The sequence below is a fragment of the Amblyraja radiata genome, chromosome 3 (genome assembly GCF_010909765.2).
Source record: "Amblyraja radiata isolate CabotCenter1 chromosome 3, sAmbRad1.1.pri, whole genome shotgun sequence".
NCBI lineage: Eukaryota > Metazoa > Chordata > Chondrichthyes > Rajiformes > Rajidae > Amblyraja > Amblyraja radiata.
Genome location: NC_045958.1, coordinates 82,387,126 through 82,414,899, shown reverse-complemented (window position 1 = coordinate 82,414,899; position 27,774 = coordinate 82,387,126). Strand labels below are relative to the sequence as shown.

The 27,774-nt window shown below is 41.5% G+C and overlaps 1 protein-coding gene across 3 annotated transcripts in view; it reads left to right on the top strand.

Moving 5' to 3' along the window:
- abca1 (ATP binding cassette subfamily A member 1) overlaps positions 1-27,774 on the top strand; it is a 150,144-nt gene that overhangs the window by 65,643 nt on the left and 56,727 nt on the right. For all 3 annotated transcript variants that reach the window (XM_033018219.1, XM_033018216.1, XM_033018218.1), the window contains exons 6-20: positions 1,418-1,539; positions 2,793-2,984; positions 5,048-5,137; positions 10,202-10,439; positions 11,650-11,789; positions 13,388-13,504; positions 19,719-19,916; positions 20,683-20,888; positions 21,043-21,219; positions 21,675-21,897; positions 23,028-23,249; positions 24,337-24,541; positions 24,929-25,042; positions 26,138-26,309; positions 27,605-27,736. In XM_033018219.1, the coding sequence (XP_032874110.1) occupies positions 1,418-1,539; positions 2,793-2,984; positions 5,048-5,137; positions 10,202-10,439; positions 11,650-11,789; positions 13,388-13,504; positions 19,719-19,916; positions 20,683-20,888; positions 21,043-21,219; positions 21,675-21,897; positions 23,028-23,249; positions 24,337-24,541; positions 24,929-25,042; positions 26,138-26,309; positions 27,605-27,736 (2,548 nt within the window). The remainder of the gene's footprint in view (positions 1-1,417; positions 1,540-2,792; positions 2,985-5,047; positions 5,138-10,201; positions 10,440-11,649; positions 11,790-13,387; positions 13,505-19,718; positions 19,917-20,682; positions 20,889-21,042; positions 21,220-21,674; positions 21,898-23,027; positions 23,250-24,336; positions 24,542-24,928; positions 25,043-26,137; positions 26,310-27,604; positions 27,737-27,774) is intronic.

Here is a 27,774-nt window from a genome sequence, read left to right as displayed (position 1 = left end):
TTTGGGTTGAGACCATTCTTCAGTCTGAAGAAGGGTCTCAACCTGAAACAATAGACAATAGGTGCAGCAGTAGGCCATTCGGCCCTTCGAGCCAGCACCGCCATTCAATGTGATCATGACTGATCATCCCCAATCAGTACCCTGTTCCTGCCTTCTCCCCATATCCCCTGACTCCGCTATTTTTAAGAGCCCTATCTAGCTCTCTCTTAAAAGCATCCAGAGAACCTGCCTCCACCACCCTCTGAGGCAGAGAATTCCACAGACTCACTACTTTCTGAGAAAAAGTGTTTCCTCGTCTCCGTTCTAAACATCCCCTATTCCTTTTATCCAGGGCAGATGCTGAGATATTTTCACTTGTGGGAGTGTCCGCTTTTCTCATCAACAAATTTTAGATCACTTGTTCCATAACATACTGTTCTAAAAGCAATCCCTGGCACACTCCACATATTCTTCTTAAACAATACTCTTGCCAGTGAACTGCAGATGCTGAAAATCTTGAACAAAAATAAATTTAATTTCTTAATGATATGCTTGCCAGATGATATGTCCAAACAAAATGTAGATTAACATTTCCCATGGCAATTACAGTTCCCTTCAAATATGCCCCAGTAATGGTCCAACCTATTGAGAGCTCACATTTATGTCCTCTAGATTACGTTTATCTGTGTTGTCTTTCCTCTGCCATTTCCTGATTTTCACCCCAAAATGATTTTACATAACCAGCCTCTTTAACATGACTCGACACCACTCTGATACCTTCCTTGTTTAACAATGTTACTCTACCTTCTTTCTCTTTTGTTCTGTTCTTTTGGAACATTGTATAACCTGTAATATTGAACACCCAGTATGGCTTATTAGTTTAGTTTAAATGAGCAAGGGGCCCAGTGAGGTGAGTAGGGAGAAGACGTTTTCCTCCTTAGCACTTGAGAGTTCCAAGCAAGAGTCTGATAACGGCGGGAAAGAATATGTTCTTTCACGCCTTTGTACCTTCTGCCTGATGAGAGAGTGGAAGACGGAGACGTGAGTGTTCCTTGATTATGTTGGCTGCTTTCCCGAGCCAGTGTGAAGGGGTGGGGGATGTTTGGTTTGTGTGATGGACTGGGCTGTGTTCGCAACTCTGCAATTTCCTGCCATCTTGGGCAGAGCAGTAGCCATACCAAGCTGTGATGCGACTGGATAGTATACTTTAGTCACCCCTCAGCATGTCTTTGCTATAGCAATTGGATCATATTCATATATTGCTATCCGTGCTGTCAACTCATCTCTCTTATTGCAAATGTGATATGCCTTTTGATAGATCTAATTTTCCGTAGGACCTATGGTATTGCATTCACTGTAATAGTGATTCATTTTGTTGGGGGGGTATCGGCCCTGCTCTTATTATTTGATCACTGATTGTGTGTTATTATTTGTGCAGATCTCAGGCTCCAGGATTTCTTAATCGAGAATGAGACTCTATCGGAATTTCTGTACCAAAATATGTCATTTGATCGTTCCACGGTGGATAACATCCTGGATGCTGATGTAAATTTTGGAAAGGTAAAAACAAATGATAATAATCCCAACAACAATAACCACTCTTAGCTGTCTACAATCCACCATAAGACCTTGTGTCTGCTTGCAGTACTTTGCATTTGCACTAATCTTGCGTAAAAGGAAAACAAACCAGGATTAACTCAGTGGGCCAAGCAGCATAGTTCCTGACTCGAAATGTCATTTATACCATTTCCCTCAGTGATGCTGCCTGACCTGCTGAGTTCATCCAGCTATTAGTTTTTTTAGGGGGGGGGGGGGGAGGACTGCATCTCTTTGTAGATCTTCTTGCAAATACATTGCACACTGGGAGATAGATGATGAGCCCATGACCAGTCTTGAGTTACAGTGCTACCTGCTGAGCCAAACACACCTTCAGAAATACTAAATTCTGCTTGGATCGGACCTTTTACAAATGGTTGTTAAAACCAATGAAGCCAATCATTTTGCAAGAGCTCACCTAGTAGACATTAATTCAGTAATTCAATGTGTACTTTATGTGGGATACATACAACAAATAATTACTGGACAGAAATAAATAGCAACAACGCTATTAAAACTCTTTAACTTGCAACCACACAATATGAAATGTGGAAGTAGATTAATTCAACTCAATATTTACATGACTGTGAAAAATTGCAGGTTTAACTTGGGTCATTTGGACATCTTTTTAATTAACTATCATGCTGTATTCTCATTTCAAGTCTAAGGTGGCAGTTAAACTCTGCCATGACATAATTAGTATCAATTCTGCCCACTTGGAGGTCATGTTAACCTTGCAGCTAACAAATGATGCTATATAATCATTATGTTTTAAATTTTTACTCAAACAAGATTTGCCACGTGTGATAAAGGTTTGGAGTTGGTAGATTGTGTAAGAATAAATGATTGGATAATTATGTTTATGGTGCAATTAATTTTGATTTGGACGCACTAAGTTAAATGGTTGTCAATTTGATTTTCAAAGCTACAGAAGATTATCCATTTTTGTTGTACAAGGATGTTAAAGAATATTATATAAATTATGATAAATATGGTGGAATTAAAGACTAGTCAGAATTCAATTTGAATAGCGGATCAAGCTCGGAGTTCTATCAATTTATTATAATCCTTAACATGTTCAGTATACTGTCATTCACTGACTTTATTACATGGAGCACTTATCACAGTGACAGTAGTGCCATAGTAAAATCATGAAACATAAGCTTTCTGCGCACTCCAGACATAGAAAGCATTAAGTATTATGTCATTCATTTCAGGTTATTACAGTTGGGCAAGGGTTGCAGCTGAAAGACCTTTGCAATGACACGAAGCTGGATGACTTTGTTATCATTGGAGATCCCTCTACTGCCACACGCGCTCAATCTCTCATTTGCACACTGCCTGACGAGGAGCTAAGAAGAGTGGAAAGAGCTTTTTTTTCCAACTTGGATATCCTAATGTTAACCAAAGTAAGTGATTGAGTCCATTACTCGGCCTGTACATCAAACAGGGATACAATTGGAGAGAGAGAGAGAGGCACAAAATGCTGGAGTAACTCAGCAAGACAGGCAGCATCTCTGGAGAGAAGGAATGGGTGAAGAAGGAGTCTCAACCTGAAATGTCACCATTTCTTCTCTCCGGAGATGCTGCCTGTCACACTGAGTTACTCCAGCATTTTGTGTCCATCTTTGGTTTAAACCAGCATCTGCAGTTCCTTCCCACACAGGGATGCAACTGGACTTTCTATGATAAAGGTTTGGAGTCCTGTTGGTCTACATACTTTAGGCTTATTTATCTCTGATAATATTTTCCACTGGTGCCGGGGAAAGAACAAGGGATGAGGAAAGCTGTGGAAATGGAATTCTATTTCAATGGCTATTTCTTGCTGAGAAACACAATATATCAAGAATGAGGACATGCCTGAAGGAGCTAAAGATGGCTAAGCATTACGTAAAGGTGCCAAGGATGAGACAGGTATTTAAGGCATTGTCCCAAAGACAGGTGCTGCCTCTTATCAATTGATTGATGACCCAGCAGTGCAACTTCTGCATCCATCGAGTGGGTCACATAGATAGTGACACAAGAGAGTGCAGATGCAGGAATGCTGGAATATAGAACATTACAGCACAGGAACACATGGGCCACAATGTCTGTGCCCAACACAATGCCAAGATCAACTAATCTCATCTGCCTGCACACTGTAGATCCCTCCATTTCCAACATATCCATATCTAAAAGCCTCATAAATGTCACAATCGTATCTGCCTCCACAACCACCCTTGGCAGTGTGAATCTTGAGCAAAACACAAAGTACTGGAGGAACTCAGTGGGTAAGGCAGCATCTGTGGAAGGGAATGGATTCAGGCTGGGACCCTTCTTCAGAGCGATGGACTAGGGGTGAAAACTCTGAAGAAAAGTCCCAACCTGAAACATTGTGTGTCCATTTCCATCCACGGATGCTGCCCGACCTGCTGTGTTCCTCCCTCACTTCCTGTTTTGAAGACAATGGTGTTGTTACATGATAGAGAGGCTCAATATGGGCAGCACATTGGCGCAGTGGTAGAGTTGCTGCCTCACAGTGCCAGAGCCCAGGATCCCAGGTTCGATCCTGACTACGGGTGCTTGTCTGTACGGAGTTGGTACGTTCTCCCCTTGACCTGTGTGGGTTTTCTCCGGGAGCTCCGGTTTCCTCCCACATGTCAAAGACTTACAGGTTTGTCGGCTAATTGGCTTGGCATAATTGTAAGTTGTCCCATGTGTGTATAGGATAGTGTTAGTGTGCAGAGATCACTGGTTGGCGTAACCTCGCTCTGCTTAAGGGCCTGTTTCCACGCTATATCTCTAAACTAAACACTAGACTCTTAGTTACTAAATTGAAATGACATAGATAGACATCACCAAGGAAGAGCTGCAATGTCAGTGGAGCCTGTCTTTGGACAAGGCATCAGAGATACCACAGAGCTGTTTTGAAGAAGATGAGAGATATTCTCCCTACTGTACAATTGAATATTCCCATCAGACTAATTACAACATTCATGGTGGATGAAGAACTGCTGGTTTGAGCATTTTCAATGCACCAGTGGTGAGGGAATCAATATTCAGAAAGGAAGCTAATCAAGAGAGAGTTTATGTGAATATGTAAACAGGAAGGTGGCAACTAAGGTAAGTGAGACCTGGAAGGAACAAGGCTGGTGAATTAATAACAGTAAACAAAGAAAGGGCAGATATGTTAAATCAATATTTTGTGCCAGTCTTCATCATTGAGAACACTAAGGTTAAAGATGGTTTAATTTCAAATTGCAGGGAGGAACTTACAAAAATCCCGAACACAATGAATAAAGTATGAGAGAAAGTCATGGTGCCAAAGGCGAACAGATCACCGGACTGATGGCTTGTGTCCCAGTGTTTTTCTTGTGTTCTTGTGCTGAACTGTAATGCATGCTTAAAGTTAAGGACAGGCTGGACACTCTCTAATGGATGGTTGTCATTACCTGTGCACATTTGTTGTTATTTTCCTTCCTTTCTTTTACAGAAGGGAATGGCCATTGATCCTCCTGCAACATTAGATGTAGTTAATGCCATGGACTCGGTGCTTAAAAATCTCATGATTCTCACTCAAGAGGTACGATGACCTAGCAGCTAAATTAGTAAGTTTGGGAACTAGTAATAGATGGTGCCCAGGAGACCATTGTTGATATCCGCAATACTTTATTTTACACTTGGTGTTCCTTTTGTGAAGAGGTATGCATGGGTTCCTGTGCCATGTGATAGTCTGTTTGTGTGTGACAGAGTTAGTCGGCTGGTCTCATAATGTAACTGCACCTTTCTGAGATGTTTGTTGTTTTTCTTTCTTTTTGGGTGAACTTCTGAAACAATTAAAGTGAAGATGATATTTTCCCCTCCATTCCAGTGGTTCAGTCTGCCACAGAGATATCCAGAGCACCCCAAGCATAATCCACAAACAATGGTTTCGATCCAATCATTAGAAAACATGTCTTGCCAGTTGACCCTTCCCATTTCCAACATCGCTGTGCCTCTTCTTATGAATGCCAATTTAGTGTTATGGTATTACAGTTCCCTACTACAGACTCGGGCCTTTGGGAAATTCATTTATAATGAAACCAAAAAATGCTGGAAATACTCAGCAGGTCAGATTGCACCCTTTGGAAAAAGAATCAGAGTTATTGTTTCAGTTCCAAAACCGAAATTGCATTAACTTTGCCCAAACACAATGCATATGTATCCTTCACAACGTCAGCACAGATTGTTTTTCTGCCTGTATAAAGTAGATTTAGGCAAAAGGGCAAGGTACAAAAGATCATGGTTAGGTCTTCCCATTGTGGAACTTGCCTAATTTGTCCCCTTGGATATCGATGGGCTTTACATAAGGTTTGCTTGAAAACAGGCCATTTATCCGCTCAGGTAAACTAACTGATAGCACTCGGTATAAAGGTCAAACCTATGCAACTCAGCTGCAATATAATGGGGGCAATTTTAACCTGACACAGCTAACAGGAATCTGATCAAAGTGGCATTCCTTTCAATGTGGGTTTTAAGGCCAGTGCATTGCTTTAAAATGCCCGTATGGTAGCCTTTACCTTTGCTACTAATTTGACATACCTAATTAACCCATGCATGTAGAAAATACAGTTGCTTGGCTACAGGAGGACAGTTCCTGCTTACTTGACTTAAAACTGCTGTGACTCGAGTGAAAAACAAAATGTTCTTGCCAAATGTCAGTGATGTAATGAGTTTGGGGTTTGAGATTGTTCGTCTGGCCTTCTTGCTGCTTTCCTCGGGTTGCGATACAATATAGTTCATGAGTTCATACTTCACAGGAAATTGTCATTGAAAAAAATAAAGTGGATATGCACAAAATACCAATTGGCCCACATTTATGTACGAGGCAAATTCTTCTCCCCTCAGTCTTTAAAGATTCAGCAAGGAAACAGGCCCTTCGGTCCATCGAGTCCGCGCCGACCAGCGATTACACTGTGCACTAAGGCTATTCTGCACACTAGGGACAATTTACTGAGGCCAATTAACCTACAAACCTGTATGTCTTTGGAGTGGAAGGAAACCGAAGCACTGAGTGAAAATCCACGCAGTCACAGGGAGAATGTACAAACTCCATACACACAGCAACCGTAGTTAGGATCTCTGGCGCTGTAAGGCAGCAACTCTACCACTGCGCCATTGTGCCGCCCTGGTTTTTGTGTAAACCATCATCTGCAGTTTGTTGTTTCCGTATTCCTTGAATCCCTTCCTTTTTGAAACAAGTGATGGAAATCCTAAAGGAAACCAGGAAATGCTGCAACTGCTCAAACGTGGAAAAAGAAACTGAAATGTTGACTGTTCCTCTCCCCGGAGAAGCTGCTTGACTGGCTGACTGCTCCCAGCACATTTTGTTTACATTTTAATTTTCTCTTCTGTTATCCTTCCTATATTTATTCAGCTTTCCCTCAGAAACATATTCTTATCAAATACAAGCTTTCATAAGGTCATCGGGAATAGGAGTAGAATTAGGCAATTCAACCCATCAAGTCTACTCCGCTATTCAATCATGGCTGATCTATCTCTCCATCCTAACCCTATTCTCCGGCCTTCTCCCCATAACCTCTGTCACCAATACTAATCAAAAATCTATCTGTCTCTGCCTTAAAAATATCCATTTACTTGGCCTCCACAGCCTTCTATGGCAAAGAATTCCACAGATTCACCACCCTCTGACTAAAAAAATTCTTCTCCATCTCCTTCCTAAAAGACCGTCCTTTAATTCTGAAGCTATGACCTCTAGTCCTAGACTCTCTCACTTGTGGAAACATCCTCTCCACATCCACTCTAACCAAGCCTTTCACTATTGTGTACGTTTCAATGAGCTATGTTGGAGGGTTCACTCCCATAGTGAAGACGGTGCTACTAAATTTCCTGTTGGGTTTGTTAGTGACCGCCTTACAGCGATGGCCCTTGGATCTCCCTGTTGGCGGAAACATTATTTGGTTAGTCTGCTCTGTGAAGAAAACCTATACTGTCCTCAAGGCTGCACTCAACTCACTTCTCAGTATATCTCTTCTCAGTATATCTCTTCTGTATATCTCTCTACGCTGACTCATTGAGTGGTGGTGCCATCGAGTGTGGCAGCCTCGCCAGCAGCTGTCTGTTCTTTCTTTCTTTTTGTTATTTTTAGTCTGTCTAAAAGTTTGTTTTTGGAGGTCTTTTAGTCTTTTTCATGTGGGGGGGGGGGCAAATGGGGAAACCGTCTTCTCAGTCACTAGGTGGTCGAGGATGCGACTATTCTCCAAGTCCCATTTTCGCCCACCCCCACCTCGCGGCCTACCATCTGGATTGGCGCGGCCTTTCCTGCCGGAGACCGACCAGAGTTTCAACGGCAGCGCAGCACTGAATGACCATTGCGGAGCGGGCGATGCCTTACAGGGATCGCCGTGTTGGAGTTCCGGAGTGTTGGGGCCTGCCGACTTTAACACCGTGGAACTGTGGTCTGCGGAGCTTCCAGCTGTGGGTGGCACTGACTTTAACATCGCGGAGGCCTGGGATCTTTCGCTGAGGATCGCCAGTATTGGAGTTCCGCCCAGCTCGGCCTGTGGACTTCGGAAGCCGCGGTGTCGGGTAGGAAACGGCCGATTCGGAACTCTGAGAGTGTCCTCCGTTCTGACGCCGGAGCTCCATCATCCCGGAAGAGGGCCTCGGACATCGGGCCGCCATTGCGGAGGTCTCAATAGGCCTTGACCACGGGTGAACAGAGGAAGATGACTGAACTTTGTTGCCTTCCCTCTCAGTGGGAAACATTGATTTTCGCTGTGGGGGGATGTTTTTATGTTTTATGTTAAATTCTATAGTGTTGTGTTTATCTTATTTGTGTGCTGCATGGTAACTCAAATTTCACTGCACCAATTGGTGTATGTGACAATAAATGTCCTTTGTCCTTTGTACATCACCGTTTATATCTCTTGTTTCCCTTTACCCGGACTCTAGTCTGAAGATGGGTCTCGACCCAAAACGTCACCCATTCCTTCTCTCCAGAGATGCTGCCTGTCCCGCTGAGTTACTCCAGCATTTTGTGTCTATCTTCGGTTTAAACCAGCATCTGCAGTTCCTTCCTACACATCTCAGCCTTTTCTGTTCTGTTCCCTTGTTTGTTGTTCTTTTGCCTGCTCCCTGTTGGCACACTGTTTGCATGTTTCGACACATTACACTGGTGCTATATTCTATCGTGTCTGCAACATTTCTTTGTTTGATCTTTCATTAATTGAATAGTGGCTATTATCCCAGCACCTCCCCTCCCTTCAACACGAGGTTTATGAATTATGCATTTTAATTGGGCAGGAGCCTTCTGTCAAATGAACTTTAGTAACCCTGCAGTACAACAGAGGCTGACAAGCCACAAGGTTATTTCTGGATTAAGATTTTACAATGTGGTTCCATATCCTTTTCCTTTCTGGTCCATGTCACAGAAAATAAAAACACCAAAAACAAGTAAACCGGCTACAAACACTGCTGCATAAAATGTTGAATATATCTATTTTTTCTCTCTGTTGCATGAGTGTAAATGAGCAGAAGTAGGCTTACAGTATAAGCATGCTGCAGTGTCAGGTTACACTTTCCCTGTTACACCACTTTGGCTTGCCTTTGTCTGTTAAAAATAATTGAAGCCATGTGATATCAAATCGGCTGACGTGGCCACGTTGTCCCAGAAAACACTATCAAGGAGAACTTGCTTTTCATTTGGACTTCTGCCAACTGCCAGTTAGCTACATTTCTTGTACTGTCAATCAGACCATAAGACATGAGCTGGTGTTAACTAAAACAAAAAATGCTGGAGGTACCCTGCAGGTTGTGTGGCTTATGTGGAGAGAGAATCAGATTCAAAAATTCAGGTCAATCACCTATCACTGATTCCAACTTAAAACATTGACACTGTCCTCCCTCTTCCCCTCTCCCTTTTCCTGCCTCTCTCTGTTTCTCCCCTCCCCCTCCCCCTCCCCTCCCCCTCCCCTCCCCCTCCCCCTCCCCCTCCCCCTCCCCCTCGGCAATTAGACTCAGACAATACACAGAAACACAAATTATATGTAGGTTACATGTAAATTACACATAAATTCTGCCAGAGAGAGAACAGAAAAAGACTGTATAAAAAATATATTATTGCAAAAGCACAATTTATAAAATAAATCCATGGTAAGACAACATGGAACAGTGCAGCACATGAACAGGCTCTTCAGCCCACAATGTCTATGTTGAACATGATGCCAAGACCAAATCTTATCTGCCTGTTGTACATACTCTATATCCCACCATTCCCTATGTATCCATATGCCTATCTAAAAGTCTCCTAAATGCCTCTATCGTATCTGTCTCAACCACCAACCACAGCAGCACATTCCATGCATTCACCATCCTATGTGTAAAAAAAAAATGCCCCACACATCATTTAAAAACTTTGCCCCTCTCAACTTCTTCAGACTGATGAAGGATTTTGGCCCAAAACTTCACCCATTCCTTCTCTCCAGGGATGCTGCCTGTTCCGCTGAGTTACTCCAGCACTTTGTGTCCATCTTTGGGTTAAAACTAATCTGTCCTGCAGTTCGGTGGACGGGGAGGTACCAGCTTTGCTCCTGGGTACACAGAGTTGCTAAACCTCTCGATTCCCTGTCTCTCTGTCTGTGTACAGCTGACTGAGGTTAAGAGTTGGAGCGATATGAGAAGAGAGGTGATGCTGCTGAACAACGACAGCTTGACGGGGTCACCACAGGAGATGTACCAAGCCGTGTCGAGGATTGTGTGTGGGCACCCAGAGGGCGGAGGCTTAAAAATCAAATCTCTGAATTGGTACGAAGACAACAATTACAAGTTCCTTCTGGGCAGAAATAGCACGGATGAAGAGTCCTCGCAATATGACAATTCAACAAGTGAGTGTCTGCCATTAGTCTTTGCCACACAAGTAAAAGTTATTGTGTAATAGATAACTGATGTGACAGGCTGAACTATATTGCAGAAGGTAAGAGAGAGAGTGCCAAATTAATCATAAATAATTGCCAACTTTGCAGGAATGCTGTGGAGCTTCTAAGAATTAAAAAAAATAATTCAGAAAGGAGATCAACTTGTAGGGGGGGTGACAGTGTGTGTGTGTGTGCGTGCGTGTGTGCGTGTGTGCGCGTGTGCGCGTGTGCGCGTGTGGAAGTTGAAGTCAAGGAACATTACTACAAAATGGATGATTTGGACAAATTCCTTCATTGGTGCGAAAGACTTTTGAAATGGGAGACAGGCTACTTGATCAGGTTGGGCTGTTAAAGGCAGGAGGTGAAGTGATGTAACCTCCTACAATATATCCAGTCAGAGATGGTGACCCTCACTATAGAGAATCAAGGAAGAAATCTTAATGGATCGTTCAGAATACACATTAAGCAAAGGCCCCATCTTTCCTCAGTTAGCAGTTGCAGTTTACAGTTTAGGTGACTGTCACGTGTACCGAGATACAGTGAGAAGCTTTTGTTGCGTGCTATCCAGTCAGCGGAAAGACAATACATGATTACAATCGAGCCATTTACAGTGCATAGATACATGATAAGGGAATAACATTTAGTGCAAGGTAGAGCCAGCAAAATCCGATCAAGGATAGTCCGAGGGTCCCCAACGAGGCAGATAGTAGTTCAGCACTGCTCTCTGGTTATGGTACCACAATCAGAGGTGGATGCAAAAGACCTCACAGCCAAATTTTGATGAACAAGGCTGATGTTGAATCCCTCAACCAATGTTAAATATATGCTTTTGCTGGAGTTTGATATTTGCATATTGAATGTTGTACTTACACCACTACTGTGGTGCCTCAATTGATTCAAAGGAAAGGTTCTCACTGTCCCGCACAGGGGCACCCTGAGGTCATGGCAGGTGCGACTGGAAAATAAGTATGTTGTCTTTCTTTTCCCTAACCTACCTTCTTTCTCGTTTTCTTTTATATTCATTTTTCTCTCATCCCCTCCTTCCTTTCCCTCTCTCTCTCTCTGTCTCATCATTTATTTTTTCTTCGTTTCTTTCACTTGCAACATATTTTCGATGAGAAATATCACAAAGTCAAGTTGTAAATCATTTCCAAGAATAAAAGTTGTTTTTCCTTTTAAGCTCCATACTGCAATGATTTAATGAAGACGTTGGAATCCAATCCCATGTCAAAAATGATCTGGAGGGCGATGAAACCATTGTTGATTGGTAAAGTTCTGTACACTCCAGATACTCCTGTAACCCGGAATATTGTCAAAGAGGTAAGCTTTCTTATTTTATGGGAGAGATAACCATGACCTTTTTTTTACGTTTTTAATTCAATTTTGTCTCAATCTACCCATGTTTCTTTTGGATACTTTTCCTATTGGGAAAGCAACCTAATGCGATAAAATGCACTCAGTTAGGGTAAGCTTCAGTGTGATTGATTATCTTCAGGATACCAAGCTATCAACCCACGTATAGAGTCATAGAGTGATACTGTGTGGAAACAGGCCCTTCGGCCCAACTTGCCTACACCAGCCAACATGTCCTAGCTACACTAGACCCACCTGCCTGCACTTAGTCCATATCCCTCCAATGACGGGATACTTACTTGTCCATAATGCAATCCGAGCCTTCAGTTGTTTTGAAAAGATAATTGGCCTCAGACTGATTACATGAGTGTAGAATGTACTGGCATTGTGAACGATGTAGACAAGCGCTTTAAATTACAAAGAGATATTAATGGATTGAATGAATAACCAAAACAAAACTGTCGTAAATTTAATACAAAGACATATGGACCGACAAAGGACAGAACAGAGTTCTATCTAAAAAGTGAAATGTTACAAACAGTTGAGTTCCAAAGAGTCTTGAGAGTCCATTTTTATTGCTCATAACAATATAATGAATGATACAGAAGGTAATCAGAAGAGCAATTCAGATGCTGACTTTCTATTCCAAACTACAAGGCAGTAGAAGCTATATTGCAGCTGAGACCACATCTAGAACATCAGTGAGCATTCCAGGCACCGTACCTTTAGTAGATACTGTATATTGCCCTTGGAGAGAGACGAGCATAGATTGCCAGTATAACATCTGGGCTCCAAAAATCAGATTATGAAAGATCATGCATATTCTCTGGAATTTAGAAAATATAGGAATAATTTAATTGAAATGTCTAGGATATTAAGGGGAACCAATAGGTTAGAGAGCACATAATTATTTAGACTAAAGATAGACATAAAAAGCTGGAGTAACTCAGCGGGACAGGCAGCATCTCTGGAGAGAAGGAATGGGTGATGTTTCGGGTCAAGACCCTTCTTCGGACTCTAACTTCAGACTGGTTGGACAGTCAAGGACATGTGGGCAAAGTGAGCTGTGAAGGTAGGAAACATTCTTACACACAGACGGTGGTAGAAATTTGGAATTCTCTTCTGCAAATTATACTAATGTTAATTTAAAATTTGCGAGATAAAAGATTTATTTAACCAAAAGTATTAAAGGATATGAGAAAGGGACAAATATCATATAATTGAACAGGGGAGCAAGTATGATGGCCCATATGGCCTTTTTCTCCCTTATTTTCCCATCTTATTTCAAGGCTGCTTCAATGCTATAACTACGATCTAAGCTTAGATTAGATCACTAGTGATTAAACTGTAAATGTTTTTTTTTGTATATTGTAAATATGATATATTATTTTCGACACTCTAAAATCAGGAAACCAAATGATATTTTTTTTTTGTTCAATGCTCATGCCACAATTTTTGGAATGAGATGGCAGTGATCATTTAAGCAAAATTCATCCATCTATGGCTGTCACAAGCATGTCTGTTTCTCATGTATATCAATAGTGTTTTTTTAAAATTAATTTTAGGTTAACAAGACTTTTCACGAGCTTAGTGTCTTCAGGGAAGCTGGAGGGATGTGGGAAGAAGTGGGACCAAAGATCTGGAAATTTATGGAAAAAAGTCAAGCCATGGATCTGATTCGAGTGAGTACTGGTTTTGCAATATCGATCAGATAGGTCTACCTGCTTATGTTGTCAATATTTGTCATCAAATCATTGATTAATTCTGAATGTCCACCCTGTCATGACCCCTCAGTATTTCCTGTTTTGAACAAGTGTCCTCTCACCTTTTGCACTGCAACAGAATCACGCCCGGTCTATCCGACCTTTCCTCTTAAGCCAAACTTTCAGTTTCAGAATGGTCTACCTTCCCTGAACTAATTCGAAAGCACTAACATCATTAAAATAAGGAAATTGATATTTTACAATACTCTAGATGTGATTTTGATATAACAAGGAGAAAGGAACTGTCCCAGTGGTAGGATGGACAATAATCAGTTAAGTTCAGTTAATGTGTAATTTCCTCTACTGCTTCTTTTAAGAAAGTGGGTTAAGAACTTACTCGGGCTTAGCAATATATCCAATTTTAAAGATGTCAAACCTCTCTCTCTCTCTCTCTCTCTCTCTCTCTCTCTTTTTCTCTTCTCATACTTCACATTCTTCATTCTAAATGATCATGGCTATATCATCCCTTTCCCCAATGAAAGAGAAGGTGGATCCAAAGTATTTATCCAAAACGTTATACACACCATCTACCTCCATACTCAGGGAGTTGACCTTAAGCATTCCCCCTCTTTAATTCTTGTTCTGTAGTAATAGAGTACCTCAGTGCTTTGCTCCACATTGTTTCTTTTTATATTGTAGCCTCTTTGTAATTTCTCTTTGAATTTCTCCCTTGTAATTTCTGCATTCCAGGCTTTCTGCTGCGTTGAACTCTCAGTATTTGTCATAAGCTTCCCATTTTTTGTTTTTATTTTATCCATTTCATTTTATACATTTTCCTCATCATCGCGGGCTCTACCACTGCTTAATTCTCTTTGTTTAATGGCTATATTTCTGTTGTGAACCTTCATGGTCAACTCCAACTTCTCTGAAACATTTCTTTGAAGATATCGTTCCCAGTCCGCTTGTGCTAAATCGCATCTCCACCAAACTTTTGTTATACCCCTCATTTGTAGTGTATATTCCCATCTTATTTTAATCTTTTTCAATAACTATACTGAATTTAATTGGATTATGATTCATACTGAAGTTCTTTGCTGGTCATTTTTCCATATGCCAATCTCCACTCCTTAAATCTATCCACTACTGTCTTTTTTATTGGGATTTTCACATACTGATTAAAGCAGTTCTCTTGAAAGCACCTAAAGAATTGTGTTCCATTAGCCCTCTTTGCACAGGTACTGATCCAGCTAATTTTGTTGCTTTTGGATCTCAGAAATTTGCATGCATATTTGAACTTTTACTTCCCTCCTTTAGTTAGGGAGACCCATCGTGCACCGTGTGAAGCCCCTTTGTTCATTCTTCAGTTCATCCCATACAAGCCTCATTTGTTGATCCTTGTGTCTTGTATAATTTCTAAAAGAAACAACATTCTGCCGTGTAATTTAATTAATAGAGGCATAGAATTAATCAGTTTATTGAATCTGCATCTCCCCAGCTAGTTGTGCTGGCGTACATGTGTGCTTGAGTTTGATAGTGTTGGTGCCAACATTGCGGCAATCTGTGATCACTGAGATACACCGGAGCTTCCATTATAATACCCACAGCTGCGAACATTGGCAATTAATCAATGGGAGCTGCTGTGGATCATGATGCAAGGCATATTCTATAGAAACCAGCTTTTTAACTATAATGCTAATATAATATTTTCTTCATTATTATTTTCTGAGGGTCCATTGCAGACAAGCTCATCTGTCCTTCTTCATTAAGCCTTGTGGGGTTTTTTTAACTTCTAATCTGGAAGAAAATATCTCAAATGAAAATTAGCACATTCAATAATGCAGCATTCCCTCAGTGTCGATCTAGTCTTCTCGTGAAGTGTCTGGAGTGGTGCTTCAACCCCATAACATTCTGACTCGGAGGCTAGGGAAGGAATTCTGCTATTCTAACCCAACTTGTTCTAGATGGGACTCCAATCCCTACATTCACAGGAATTTAGAAGGATGAGAGGTTATCTTATAGAAACATATAAAATTCTTAATGGATTGGACAGGCTAGATGCAGGAAAAATGTTCCCGATGTTGGGGGAGTCCAGAACCAGGGGTCATAGTGTAAGAATAAGGGGTAGGCCATTAAGGACTGAGATGAGGAAAAACTTTTTCACCCAGAGAAGTTTGTGAATCTGTGGAATTCTCTAACACAGAAGGCAGTGGAGGCCAATTCGCTTGGTGTATTCAAGAGAGAGTTAGATATAGCTCTTAGGGCTAATGGAATCAAGGGATATGTGAAGAAAGCAGGAATGGGGTACTGATTTTGGATGATCAGCCATGATCATATTGAATGGTGGTGCTGGCTCGAAGTGGTGAATAATATAATAATAATAATAATAATAATAATAATAATAATAATAATAATAATAATAATATATTTTATTGTCATTGCACGTCAGTGCAACAAGATTTAGTATGCAGCTCCAACCGATGAAAAAGAAAATAAATAAATAAGCTGTGTGTCGTGACCATCCGAGGGAGACAGTCCAGGAGGGGTGGGGGTCACTCAGCAGGGCCGGTTCAGAGCCGCTATAGCTCTTGGAATAAAGCTGTTTCTGAGTCTGGAGGTTCGGGCGTAGAAGGCCTTGTAACGTCTGCCGGAGGGAAGTAGTTCGAACAGTCCGTTACAGGGGTGTGATGAGTCTTTATGGATGCTGACGGCCTTCCTGAGGCACCGTGTGTGGTAGATGCCCTCCAAGGCTGGTAGCTCTGTCCCAATGATCCCTCTGCGCTCTGTGGACGACGCGCTGAAGAGCTCTCCTCTCCGCCTCCGTGCAGCTGAGATACTACACAGAGATGCCATACGTTAATATACTCTCTGTGGTGCAGCGGTAGAACGTTGTCAACAGCTGTTGGGGCAGACCAGTCTTTTTTAATGTCCTCAGGAAGAACAGTCGTTGCTGTGCCTTCTTGACCAGCGCAGCGGTGTTGGTGGACCATGCGAGGTCCTCTGAAATGTGAGTGCCCAGAAACTTAAAGCTGGACACTCTCTCCACACTTTCCTTGTAAATGGAGATTGGGGCGTATTCTCAATTATGGGACCTCCTGAAGTCAATAATCAGCTCCTTGGTCTTGGAGGTGTTTAGTGACAAGTTGTTACGTGTGCACCAGTCCGCCAGGTTCTGCACCTCCGCCCTGTATTTTGTTTCATCACCGTTGGTGATCAGCTCAATCTCTGTTGTGTCGTCTGCAAACTTCACGATGGTGTTGGTGTCGAATGCAGGAACACAGTCGTGAGTGAAGAGGAAGGAGAGCATGGGGCTTAGTACACAGCCCTGTGGTGTGCTGGTGCTCAGGGTGATAGTGGAGGACAGGTGCGGGCCCAGTCTCACTGCCTGCGGTCGCTCCGTCAGAAAGTTCAGGATCCAATCGCATATCGGCGAGCTGAGGCCTAGCTGGTGGAGTTTGGTGGTGAGCTTGGTGGGGATGACCGTATTGAATGCAGAGCTATAGTCAACGAAGAGCATCCTCACATACGTGCCCTGTCTGTCCAGGTGAGTCAGGACAGTGTGAAGAGCCAATGGCCTACTCCTGCACCTATTGTCTATGTTTCTATGTTTACATCACATGTGGTTCATGGATTGTAGACCCAATGCTACTCTGTCTTTAGAGTTCTGACCACAGGTCTACGATTTCAGATTTCCATTGTCTGCAGTTTTTTTTAATTTCCACTGGTTTCATTGCATCATGACCCACAGCATCTCTCCCCCCCCCCCCCCCCCCCCCAATGAACAATTACCATTTTACTCAGCTGTCAGCCGTGGAGTGTTAGAATGAAAGCTCCGGAATGTGCATCTCAGTGATTACAGATTGCATCAACGTTGGTGCTAACGCTAGGTTTTTGAAAAGGTTCAGCAAACCTGTTGTACAAAAGCACAACTCAGGAGGCAGCTCAGATCTAAGCCTTCAGCTTAAAGAGAGATAGCAACAAGCGTTTGCTAGCACACAATCCATAACGGTCTGAGCAGAAAGTCTATGACTGATTGCCACCAAAGTGAAAATATAGGGTGAGCACACAAAACGTCAGGCAAGTTAGTGTAGCTTGTTTACCATTGTTAACCTTTACCCTAGTTACCATACAACACCAAGAGCGGGGGAAATAAGTCATGGAACTTAAAGTTCTTTAGTTCAATCATTAACAAGTTGATAAACAGTAAATATTGCAAGAAATATCTTGCAAGTGGTAGAGTATTTATAGGGTGGGGGGGTGGGTGGGGGGGAGATTACCCTGTGTTCCATTTGTGAGCTGTTGGTCAGAAAGCCGAAGATTTGGGGAATGGGTGAATGGGAAGAGGCAGCAGAATGACATGAAATTTGGGAATGTGAAACATAGATGGGGGCTGCCCCTCCCATTGTCCTGAGGCCGCACTGAGCCATTGCGTATTTTCCTGCCCTGGAGTCCCATGACTTACTGCATTGTGAATGTTTACGCACACAGACATGCTGAGCAGGTGTGTGCACATGCAAAACAGACCCCTACCAACCCCCACCTATACCACACTGCCTAACAACAACCTCACCAAACTGTTGTTAAAGAAAACCGTATTACCATATTAATACACATTGTACATGGAATCAAGGAACGGAATCAAGGAATATGGGGAGAAAGTGAGAATGGGGTACTGATTTTGGATGATCAGCCATGATCATATTGAATGGCGGTGCTGGCTCAAAGGGCCAAATGGCCTACTCCTGCGACTACTTTCTATGTTTCTGTTTCTATGATAACAAAATATAATGTTAGCTTCATTCACCATTAACTAATGCATTGTAGATCACCGACAAGCATTTCATTTTCTAAGGACAAATGTGTTTCCCTCATTCCCTAGCTTTGCTCAAGAAGGGATTTGAGATCCTAACTTATTTGGTTTTATTTAGAAGTCGGTTGTCTGGTGAAAAACCCATTTCGAAATCTAAAAGCATGTATTCGGTTGCATTTAAAACAAGCCTAGTTAAAGAAAGGCAGGTGTGAAATCAGTTTTAATGTTGATTTTTCAGGCATGATGTTTTCTCAGTATACTCTTTCTTTGAGTAAGTAGGCACCCAAGTTAAGTCTGGTTTGTAACCGAAGAGCATATCGTGCACCAAGCAGGGATTCTTTATGCTCAGTGCACTTAGTTCAACGGCTTCCTGTCCCTGGCCCTCTGCCTTGTATTGCCCTCTGCTGGACAATGCAAATAATGTATGTTGCAAATTTAAAGGCATTGCTGCTTTTCGGTAATAGCTTCATTACTTTAACAAAACAGGACAAAACATATTGAAGTATGCGGCAGAGTGTTATCAAATTGGTGCCATGCCTCACACTAAAATAGGGTGAATTTCTACTGATGGAATGAATTGTGACTGAATTTCCTAACGGTTCAATACGCCTATGCATTGTTTAGACTCAATACAGAGTGAGTTTATGCTGAGCTGGGAAGGTCTCAAGTGGCAGATCTCTTCCAAAGCTGAGATGGTGGGAACTTCCTTGTCCTGCAGAAATTAGGAAAGAAAGTCAGGGGTTTCCACTGAAAAGTGTTCATGAGTGTACTTTGATATGATTCCTTCTCCAGTCCATTAGCACTCCATTAGATGACATGAAGAATAGGCACTTTGTCAAACCATCAGCACCAGTTTTTAATATCATTGCCAGAAGAAGGGAAATTAGTGTTTTTGTTGTTGTACAATACACTTAAATAATCAGGAAAGCACTACCTAAAATGTGATGGAAGCTAATTCAATCGTATCTTCCAAAGGGACCAGGATAAATGATAGGGTGGCATTGTGGCGCAGCGGTAGAGTTGCTGCCTTACAGCGCTTTCAGCACCAGAGATCCAGGTTCGATCCTGACTACGGTTGCTGTCTGTATGGAGTTTGTACATTCTCCCCATGACTACGTGGCTTTTCTCCGAGTCATCGGCTTCCTCCTACACTCCAAAGACATACAGGTTTGTAGGTTAATTGGCTTTGTATAAGTGTAAATTGATAGTGTTAATGTGCGGGGATTGTTGGTCGGTGCAAACTTGATGGGCCGAAGAGCCTGTTACCGTGCTGCATCTCTACTAAGCTACACTAAATATTTGAAAAGAACAATTTCCAAATATGTCTTATAGCCATTGTCCACTGTAAAGATGTAATTTGTTTCTCAACCTTGCTTATCTTCGCAGAGTCTATTGAAGAAGCGGGTTATGGCTGATTACTTTGATGCAAAGTTGGCTGGAACCTCTTGGACAGTCAATGACATCACCAACTTCATTGCTAAATACCCAGAGGAGGTTCAACATTCAAATAAGTCAACATATACCTGGAGGGAGGCATACAATGAGACCGAACAGGCAATTCACACAATTTCGCTTGTGATGGAGGTGAGTTTTAAGAGGTTTAAGGTATGCTTCTTGCACAACACAATAGAATCATTTTTTTTGTGGTCTGTGGGTGCTGTTTGGTTTTGGGTTCCAGAGATAAAACTACTCTATCACAGAGGAGAGCCAGGTTTAATACCAGGCTAATAAATGGTACCAGAACTGAGAGGTATTATTTATTAGCAACAACTGAAGAAGTTTGGCACTTTTCTGTTGAAATTTGAATGGTTGGGGAGAGGTTGTAAGTGTTTCATATTCTAAAAGAGCAGGCTCTCTTGTTGTGAAAACTAGATTCATGGTCAGAAAGATACTGTAGTTACTAAAAATCTAATAAGGGATTCAGAAGAAACAAATCTACCCAGACAGTAGTTGGAATGCGTATTTAGAAAAAAGTTAGACATATTTGAAGCAAATATTGTTCAAAGGTAAGTGAGCTAAATATATGAATGAGAAAGGAATAAAAGACTATGTTGTTTGATGAGATCTAGAAAGGTTTAAAGAGACTAGTGTAGAGAATGACCATTTTAGCCAAACAGCCTGTTTATGTGCTGTACATTCTATGTAATTCCAAATGCAGTTCTGAGAATTTACCCTTAGACCTACAAATCTAAGGGTTTAGAATACATTTTGCCAACTCCTGCCATGTGTAGTAGTGCTCTTCAGGAGGGAGAAGGCAGGAATAAGTTCCTTATTACAAGCAAGTCTTTATATTTAACAGCTGAGAGTGATAATTGTGCTCACAGTAATCATCACTTGTTACTGCCCGCAGTGTATAAAATGGGACAAATTGGAACCCGTGTCCACTGAGGAGAAACTAATCAACAAATCCATGGAATTGCTGGATGAGAGTAAGTTCTGGGCTGGAATTGTGTTCCTTGGCTCTAACTCCAACAGTACAAAGCCATCAGAGCACATGAAGTACAAGATTCGGATGGATATAGACAACGTAGAACGGACAAACAAGATAATGGATGGGTAAGGGCTCAGATAGCTGCAATGAAGGCATTTAAAGATGCAACAATTTTAGTTAAAAATAAAACAAAATGTCATAGTCATGGCAGCTTGCTGCATTGTCTTGCCCTTATTGTTCAGAATCACTAATGTTCCTAATGTGGCGTTTTTCCTGAAGGTACTGGGATCCAGGTCCACGTGCTGACCCTTTTGAAGATCTCCGTTACATCTGGGGCGGCTTTTCCTACCTGCAGGATATAATAGAGCATGCAATTATCCGCACTGTAACAGGCAACAAGGAGGAGACGGGTGTATACATTCAGCAAATGCCATACCCCTGCTACGTGGATGACCTGTAAGTTCAAGAGCATTAGTAATAACTTGGCATCCTGTTCTCATGAACATTGAGAGTGGAAGGGCCTGTTCCTGTGCTGTACTGTTCTATGTAAAGTTCCATGTTCCAATTGAGTGGGTGCTGTTTTGCCCAGCCGACCTCCCATAATATACATTTCCCAAGATGTAGGAAAGAGTAGACAGCTTCCCCCTTCTGCACTGACTTAACAGTCTGAAACGTACGAGAGAGCAGAATACAGTGCTCCTCCTGAATGTTCTTGCAGGGAACTGTTTGGCACTTCCATCCAATACTCCACGTTCACATGCATCTGATGCAGACCAGTAGATTGATGTTTTCATTATGTTTACCTGACTTAAGGGATCACAAGAAAGTGCTTGAGTAAGTTCACTCACTCAGCAATTGTTTGAAGAATTCCAAAATAAACAAATTGTTCTTCTTCTGCCATCTGACCTTAGGTTTCTTCGTGTTTTGAGTCAGTCCCTTCCTCTATTCACCACTCTGGCCTGGATATATTCGGTGGCCGTGATAATCAAGGGGATAGTGTATGAGAAGGAAACAAGGCTGAAGGAAACCATGCGGATCATGGGACTGAGCAGTGGCACCCTGTGGCTCAGCTGGTTCATCAGCAGTTTGATCCCTCTGCTCATCAGTGCCGGCTTGCTGGTAGTAATTCTAAAGGTAGGTGGAAATCTGCCAGATGGTGGTTAATTGAATAAAAATAGTTTGCATGAACTTCATCCTTTATTAACTCATTTTCATTAATTTGGCATCATGGGTAGCATGGACGTTCAGGGCCGATAGGGATGTACCTGTCCTGTATTTTCAACTGGCATCAGTGAACGTTTCTATGGACTTGAAGGTGACTGCAAGGATGCATGTCATTGATGCTGATACTGTTTTGTAGTTACAGATCTGTTGATAGTTCAGATGGGTATCCATGGATGTTCCCCCACCTTCACCGTCCAGATATTCAGAATACTGGTGATGAGAAACAGTCACAGTTTGCTGTAGAGTCAGGCAAACATGGGAATTCAGAGCAGGAGTAGGCCACACAACCATACAAGCCTGCTCGACTATTAAGTAAAATCAAAGCTGATCTGATTGTAACCTTAACTCTGCATTCTCATCTACCCTTAGTAAATGCTTTCCCTAGCTTATATGTTTTCTACCTCAACCTTAAAAATATTCAAAAATTATGCTTGCACCAACCTTTAAGGTAGAAAGACTCGTGGCCCTCACAAAGCCAAAAGATTTCCATGTATATCTTAGAAGGGTGACCTCTTACTTTTTGTAAACAGTGACCTCCCCCCCCCCCCCCCCCCACCGTTACTTTATCCTGTGAGAACAGAAAGGGTCTTGATTAAACCTCTCAACTGAGACTCGCAACTGTGCAGTATTCCCACAGTATTGCACTGGCAACAATACTATGGCTTTTTGACATAATGAGATTGAAATGTTAACCTGGATGCTGCCATGGTCAATGCAATCAGCTCTACTATTGTGTCATATTTCAACATTCTAATTTCATGGCAGGCTTTGAAAATACTTGAGATGTGCAATTTAAGTAAATGTACCTTTTAAACAATCAGCTATTTGGTTTTGGAAAGAAAATAGTTCCTTCTTTACAAGCTATTCTTTGGAATTCACCTGGAATCAATGACATTGTTTGTGCTTGCATCCAAATATGACACTTATTTTTATTGCATTTACAGAACAATTCAAATGTATTTGGAGTTTTTTGCTTCTTGGTGTTGCATTTAAAGCATTAATTAAATTTGAAGGCTGTTTCTTTCTACTTGTTCTTTCAGGAAGGGAATATCTTGCCTTACAGTAACCCATTTGCTGTCTTCACGTTTCTCGCGGTGTTTGCAGTGGTCACCATCTTACAGTGTTTCGTGATCAGCACAATATTCTCAAAGGCGAACTTGGCAGCAGCCTGTGGAGGGATTATCTACTTCACTCTCTACCTTCCTTATGTGCTGTGTATGGCCTGGCAGGAATACATTACCTACCCGGTCAAAATCTTTGCTGTAAGTAGGTCATTTCACCAAAATTACAAATGCTGTTACACAATCAGTTTTTGAGGTAGCGTTAGCTCTAGGGAGAGATTTTGTAGTATTGTAATGCAGTAGTATTGTGTGGATCATCTTCTGATTCAAATGTCTCTAAATCAGTAGAAGCATGAAAGCGCATATTCCCTCAGGTTACAAAAACAATCTGCATCCAACTGTGCAGATTGGATAATGCCTTGCTGAAGTACATTAAAAGTGATCACTGATAACAGGAGTAAAACGTATCCTTCATTAGATGCACTCAATGTAAAATGAGTACATGCTTATTTAATAACACTTCATGAGAGCGCACGCACTTTTATTTTCCTACACATGAAGGGGCCCTCATTCAGACCATTAAACAAGGCTGTATCTGATGATGATATAATGTGGTTCCTGAAGATGGTGGTTACAAACACACTTGTCAATGTTTCTGTTATTTTTACCACTCACCCTCTTGCACTGTTCATTTTGTTGAAAGCAAAGTTGAGACGACTGAGCTTGTTTTGTGGTGCTACTGCTTTAGAATCAAAACACCTTGTCATTTAAATGTTGGAAACACTCTAGAACAGTGAAGGCTCAATATTGTGTATTCACCATTGTAATGTACTGTGTACAGCATGGCAGCCAATATATAACTAATGCATTCACACAAGGCACAAAACATATAATGGGCAGATGGTCTTTTAGTCGTGTTGATTGAGGAATGCAAATTTGCCACGCCTACTATGTGTACCACTGGTGACTAGTGGTGAAAGATCTAGCCACCACCTCTGAATTTTTTTTTTTAAATGGTTAATTCAGCATCAGACACCCCCTCATTTTCGCACAACAATGTCAGGGCAAGATTGTGCTCAAGGCTCAAGGCTATGGAGTTCCAAAATACACAAACTTTGGAATATTTTCTAGCTTCTCCATGAGTGATTGTAGTTGTGCCCAAAGATATTCTGGGACCCATTTTCAAAGGAACTCCATCATTACCAAGATGGTTGTGCATCCACTTGGCACTGCAAGATCACTTGACTGGCTGGCTGACCATAATTCCATCATCATCTTGTGTTTGCAGAGTCTCCTGTCACCAGTTGCATTTGGCTTTGGCTTTGACTATTTTGCGCAGTTTGAGGAGCAGGGAATCGGCGTCCAGTGGGCCAATCTCTTTGTAATCCCATCGAAAGACAATGAGTATAACATCACCACATCCATGATCCTCATGATGGTCGACACTTTCCTCTATGCAGTTATGACCTGGTACATTGAGGCCGTGTTCCCAGGTATGGAAATATTCTTATACCTCTCCCTACTAACAAATTGTAGTCATCATGTAAAGGCCATTGTATCCTGGAATAATTTTGGCCATTTACCATTTCTGTGTTTTGCGCATGCATTTCTAAATCATTTTGCGCCACAATATATAAAATTATTTTTGACATCACTGCATGAGCCAATGTGTTGGAGGTGGACAGGATTTGTGGCAAGACTCACAGCAGCATCTATTTCAAAGCAAACCATGTCTGTTTGACAAGATCATATGGCTGTAAATGGTTATCACCCAACATTTAATATGAATAAAAGAAGTTGGGTTTTCAATCTAAGAGCACAATGCAGGTACTCTTATGACTCATTCTTCGTAATGATTTTGTGGCTTGTTTCTTATGCAGGTCAATATGGTATTCCCAAACCTTGGTACTTTCCTTTCACCAAGTCCTATTGGTGTGGAGATCCAGTTCAGAACATCAGTCAGTCTACATATGCAAAGAGCGCAGATTCACGAAGTAAGTGGTTCAGAACAACTTTAAGAATGTGACATTCAAATTTTTTGTTGTTGATATATTCTTAATATAATTATTTCTGTTGTAGTATCTCCAGCTATGATTCATAATCAAAACAGACATAAATGTCATTGGATTCTTCACAGCTCACCCTCCTGGTCCAGTTTGTTGTCTTTAATGAAATAGTAAAGTATGGAATACTCTGCAGGTCAGGCAGAGTTATGGTTTCAAGTCAAAAACATTTGGATTCTGTTCCTCTCTCCTTAGATGCAGTCTGGTCTGCCAACTGTTAACGTCATTTTGGTTTACTCCATAAGTTTTCACAAAGGTTACACAGCAAAATAGTTGTTAATGGGTTTGTATTCCCACAGTCTTGATAAACATGATTAAAGCTCTCTATATATTCAGCACTAAAACTCATTACAATCAGTTCCAAGTCACGGGGAATGAGGGTTTTGATGTAAGTTTATCAAATCACTAGAATAAGGACTAGGAGTTACTAATGGTGACTATAAAGCAAGTGCACTATCATAAAGCTAAATCTGATTTGGTATGCCCATTAGCAAAAAATATATCTCTTGTTATTACGTTATTTAACTATCCTCTGAAGTGTTATAGGAATCTGTTCAGCTCAGGGAATAGGCATCATATGTTGGCCTTGCACTCAATCCTGTGAATGAAAAAAATGTATCTGCACCTGAGGAAAGTTTCATTTTTTTCAAACGAACAAAATGCAAGCCACTCATCTTATGATTTAAACCATGCTATTCTCATAGGAAATGGTATTTATGAAGATAAACCTGAACGGGTTTATCTTCCCTCAACCCTGACTCAAAATTTGCTTACAGCACTCAGTGGGCCATGTCTTAGCTGTGGAAAGAGAAACTAATCCAAGCTTCAGGGGCAGTGATTATTCATCTGAACTTTGTTTTGTTTTTCTCTCCAGAGGGACGAATGACCCATCGTATATTTCCAACATTTTCTGATTTTACTTCAGATTTCCAACACCTGTGGAGTTTTTATCCTGTGCCATGAAGTATTGTTTGGGATGAAGTTACTCAGTGGTTGCATGCTATATGACCTCTTGTTCTCTTTCAGTCTGCGTGGAGGAGGAACCAACTCATCTTCAACTTGGTGTGTCCATTCAAAACCTGGTCAAAATTTACCGAGATGGCAAGAAGCTGGCAGTGGATGGGCTCTCACTGGGCTTTTATGAAGGGCAGATCACATCGTTCCTTGGACATAATGGTGCTGGCAAGACTACCACAATGTAAGGAGACGGGAGAATCAAATTGTCATACGCATTGGGACCGGAACAATAAAATCTATCTTTGCTGCAGCTTAGCAGGCACATTAATGCAACACAACAAATACATATACAATAAACAATAATGCAATAAATTATGTTATTCTAGGCAATCAGACTATAATTGTGCAAACTAAGGTCTATACAACAGTGTAATCTTATACAAGGTCCATATTGGTTCAGTACTGAGGTAAGGTTATGGTTAGGGTTGTGCAGTGTGGTTCAAGAGCATGGGAGGAAGCTGTTCTTGAACCCGGAGTGAACCTGGCCTGGCACAGTGGCGTAACTGGCAGAGTTGCAGCCTCACTGCACCAGAGACCTGGGCTTGATCATGATCTCGGGTGCAGTTTGTGTGGACTTTGCATGTTCTCTCTGTGTCCGCGAGGGTTTCCCCCATTTACTCCAATTTCGCCCCACATTGTCATCTGTATATTGCCCCTGGTGTGCCGGAAGTAGATGTAAAAAGTGCTGTGTCCCGAAGCAGTGTTTAGGCTCTTGTATCTTCTTCCCAATAATTGCAGCGAGATGAGAGTGTGGCCAGGGATGTGCGGGTCTTTAATGATATTAGCTGTCTTCTTGAGGCAGCAGTTCTTGTAGATCACATGTTCTTGTAGATCAATGGGGATAAATGGATGCTGTCTGGCAAGTTACCACCTCCAAGACTAGATTTAAAACAGCCTTTGCATTAAAAATACACACTGCAAGGTTCTGTTATCCAGGACATGCCTGACATATCGGGTACATTTAATCAGATGTGCAGATTAATTAACAGTTATATTACCCAATAAATGTATCACATTAAAAATTAATAATTTACATAATAAGAACAGTCTGGATGTATAAAATCATAGGAGGAACACCAATATTAGTAGCAACATCTGAACTACACTCTGGGCTAAACTTACCATGGGAACACCATACAGGTTCCTGCCCATGTTGCTCTGCATCTGAAAGATATTTCACTATTCCTTCATTGTCAGTGGATCCAGTCCTGAAATATTCTAATGAGCAATGTTTTATCTTCTGCTCTGTAAACAGAAAAGGTCATCACATAGGAAATCTTGTGATGTTGACATCATATTTGATAAAAAAATGTTTCAGCAAGCTAAACCTGATTTAAAACAAATAGCAAATAATGAGGGGGATTGAAGTGTTTCCATTCAAATGCTTAAGTTTGTTTAACATATATTGTAAGGGTTTTTGGTTATGTAGAACGTTTTTTTTGATGCAATTCCTTACGTTGTCAATTCTTGATGCAGATCAATACTGACAGGATTGTTCCCACCAACCTCTGGAACAGCCTATATACTAGGCAAAGATATTTGTTCTGACCTGAATTCCATCCGGCAAAGCCTGGGAGTGTGTCCGCAGCACAATGTCCTCTTTGATCTGTGAGTACAGTTAATGTATTTTTCTTTTTTTCTTCTCT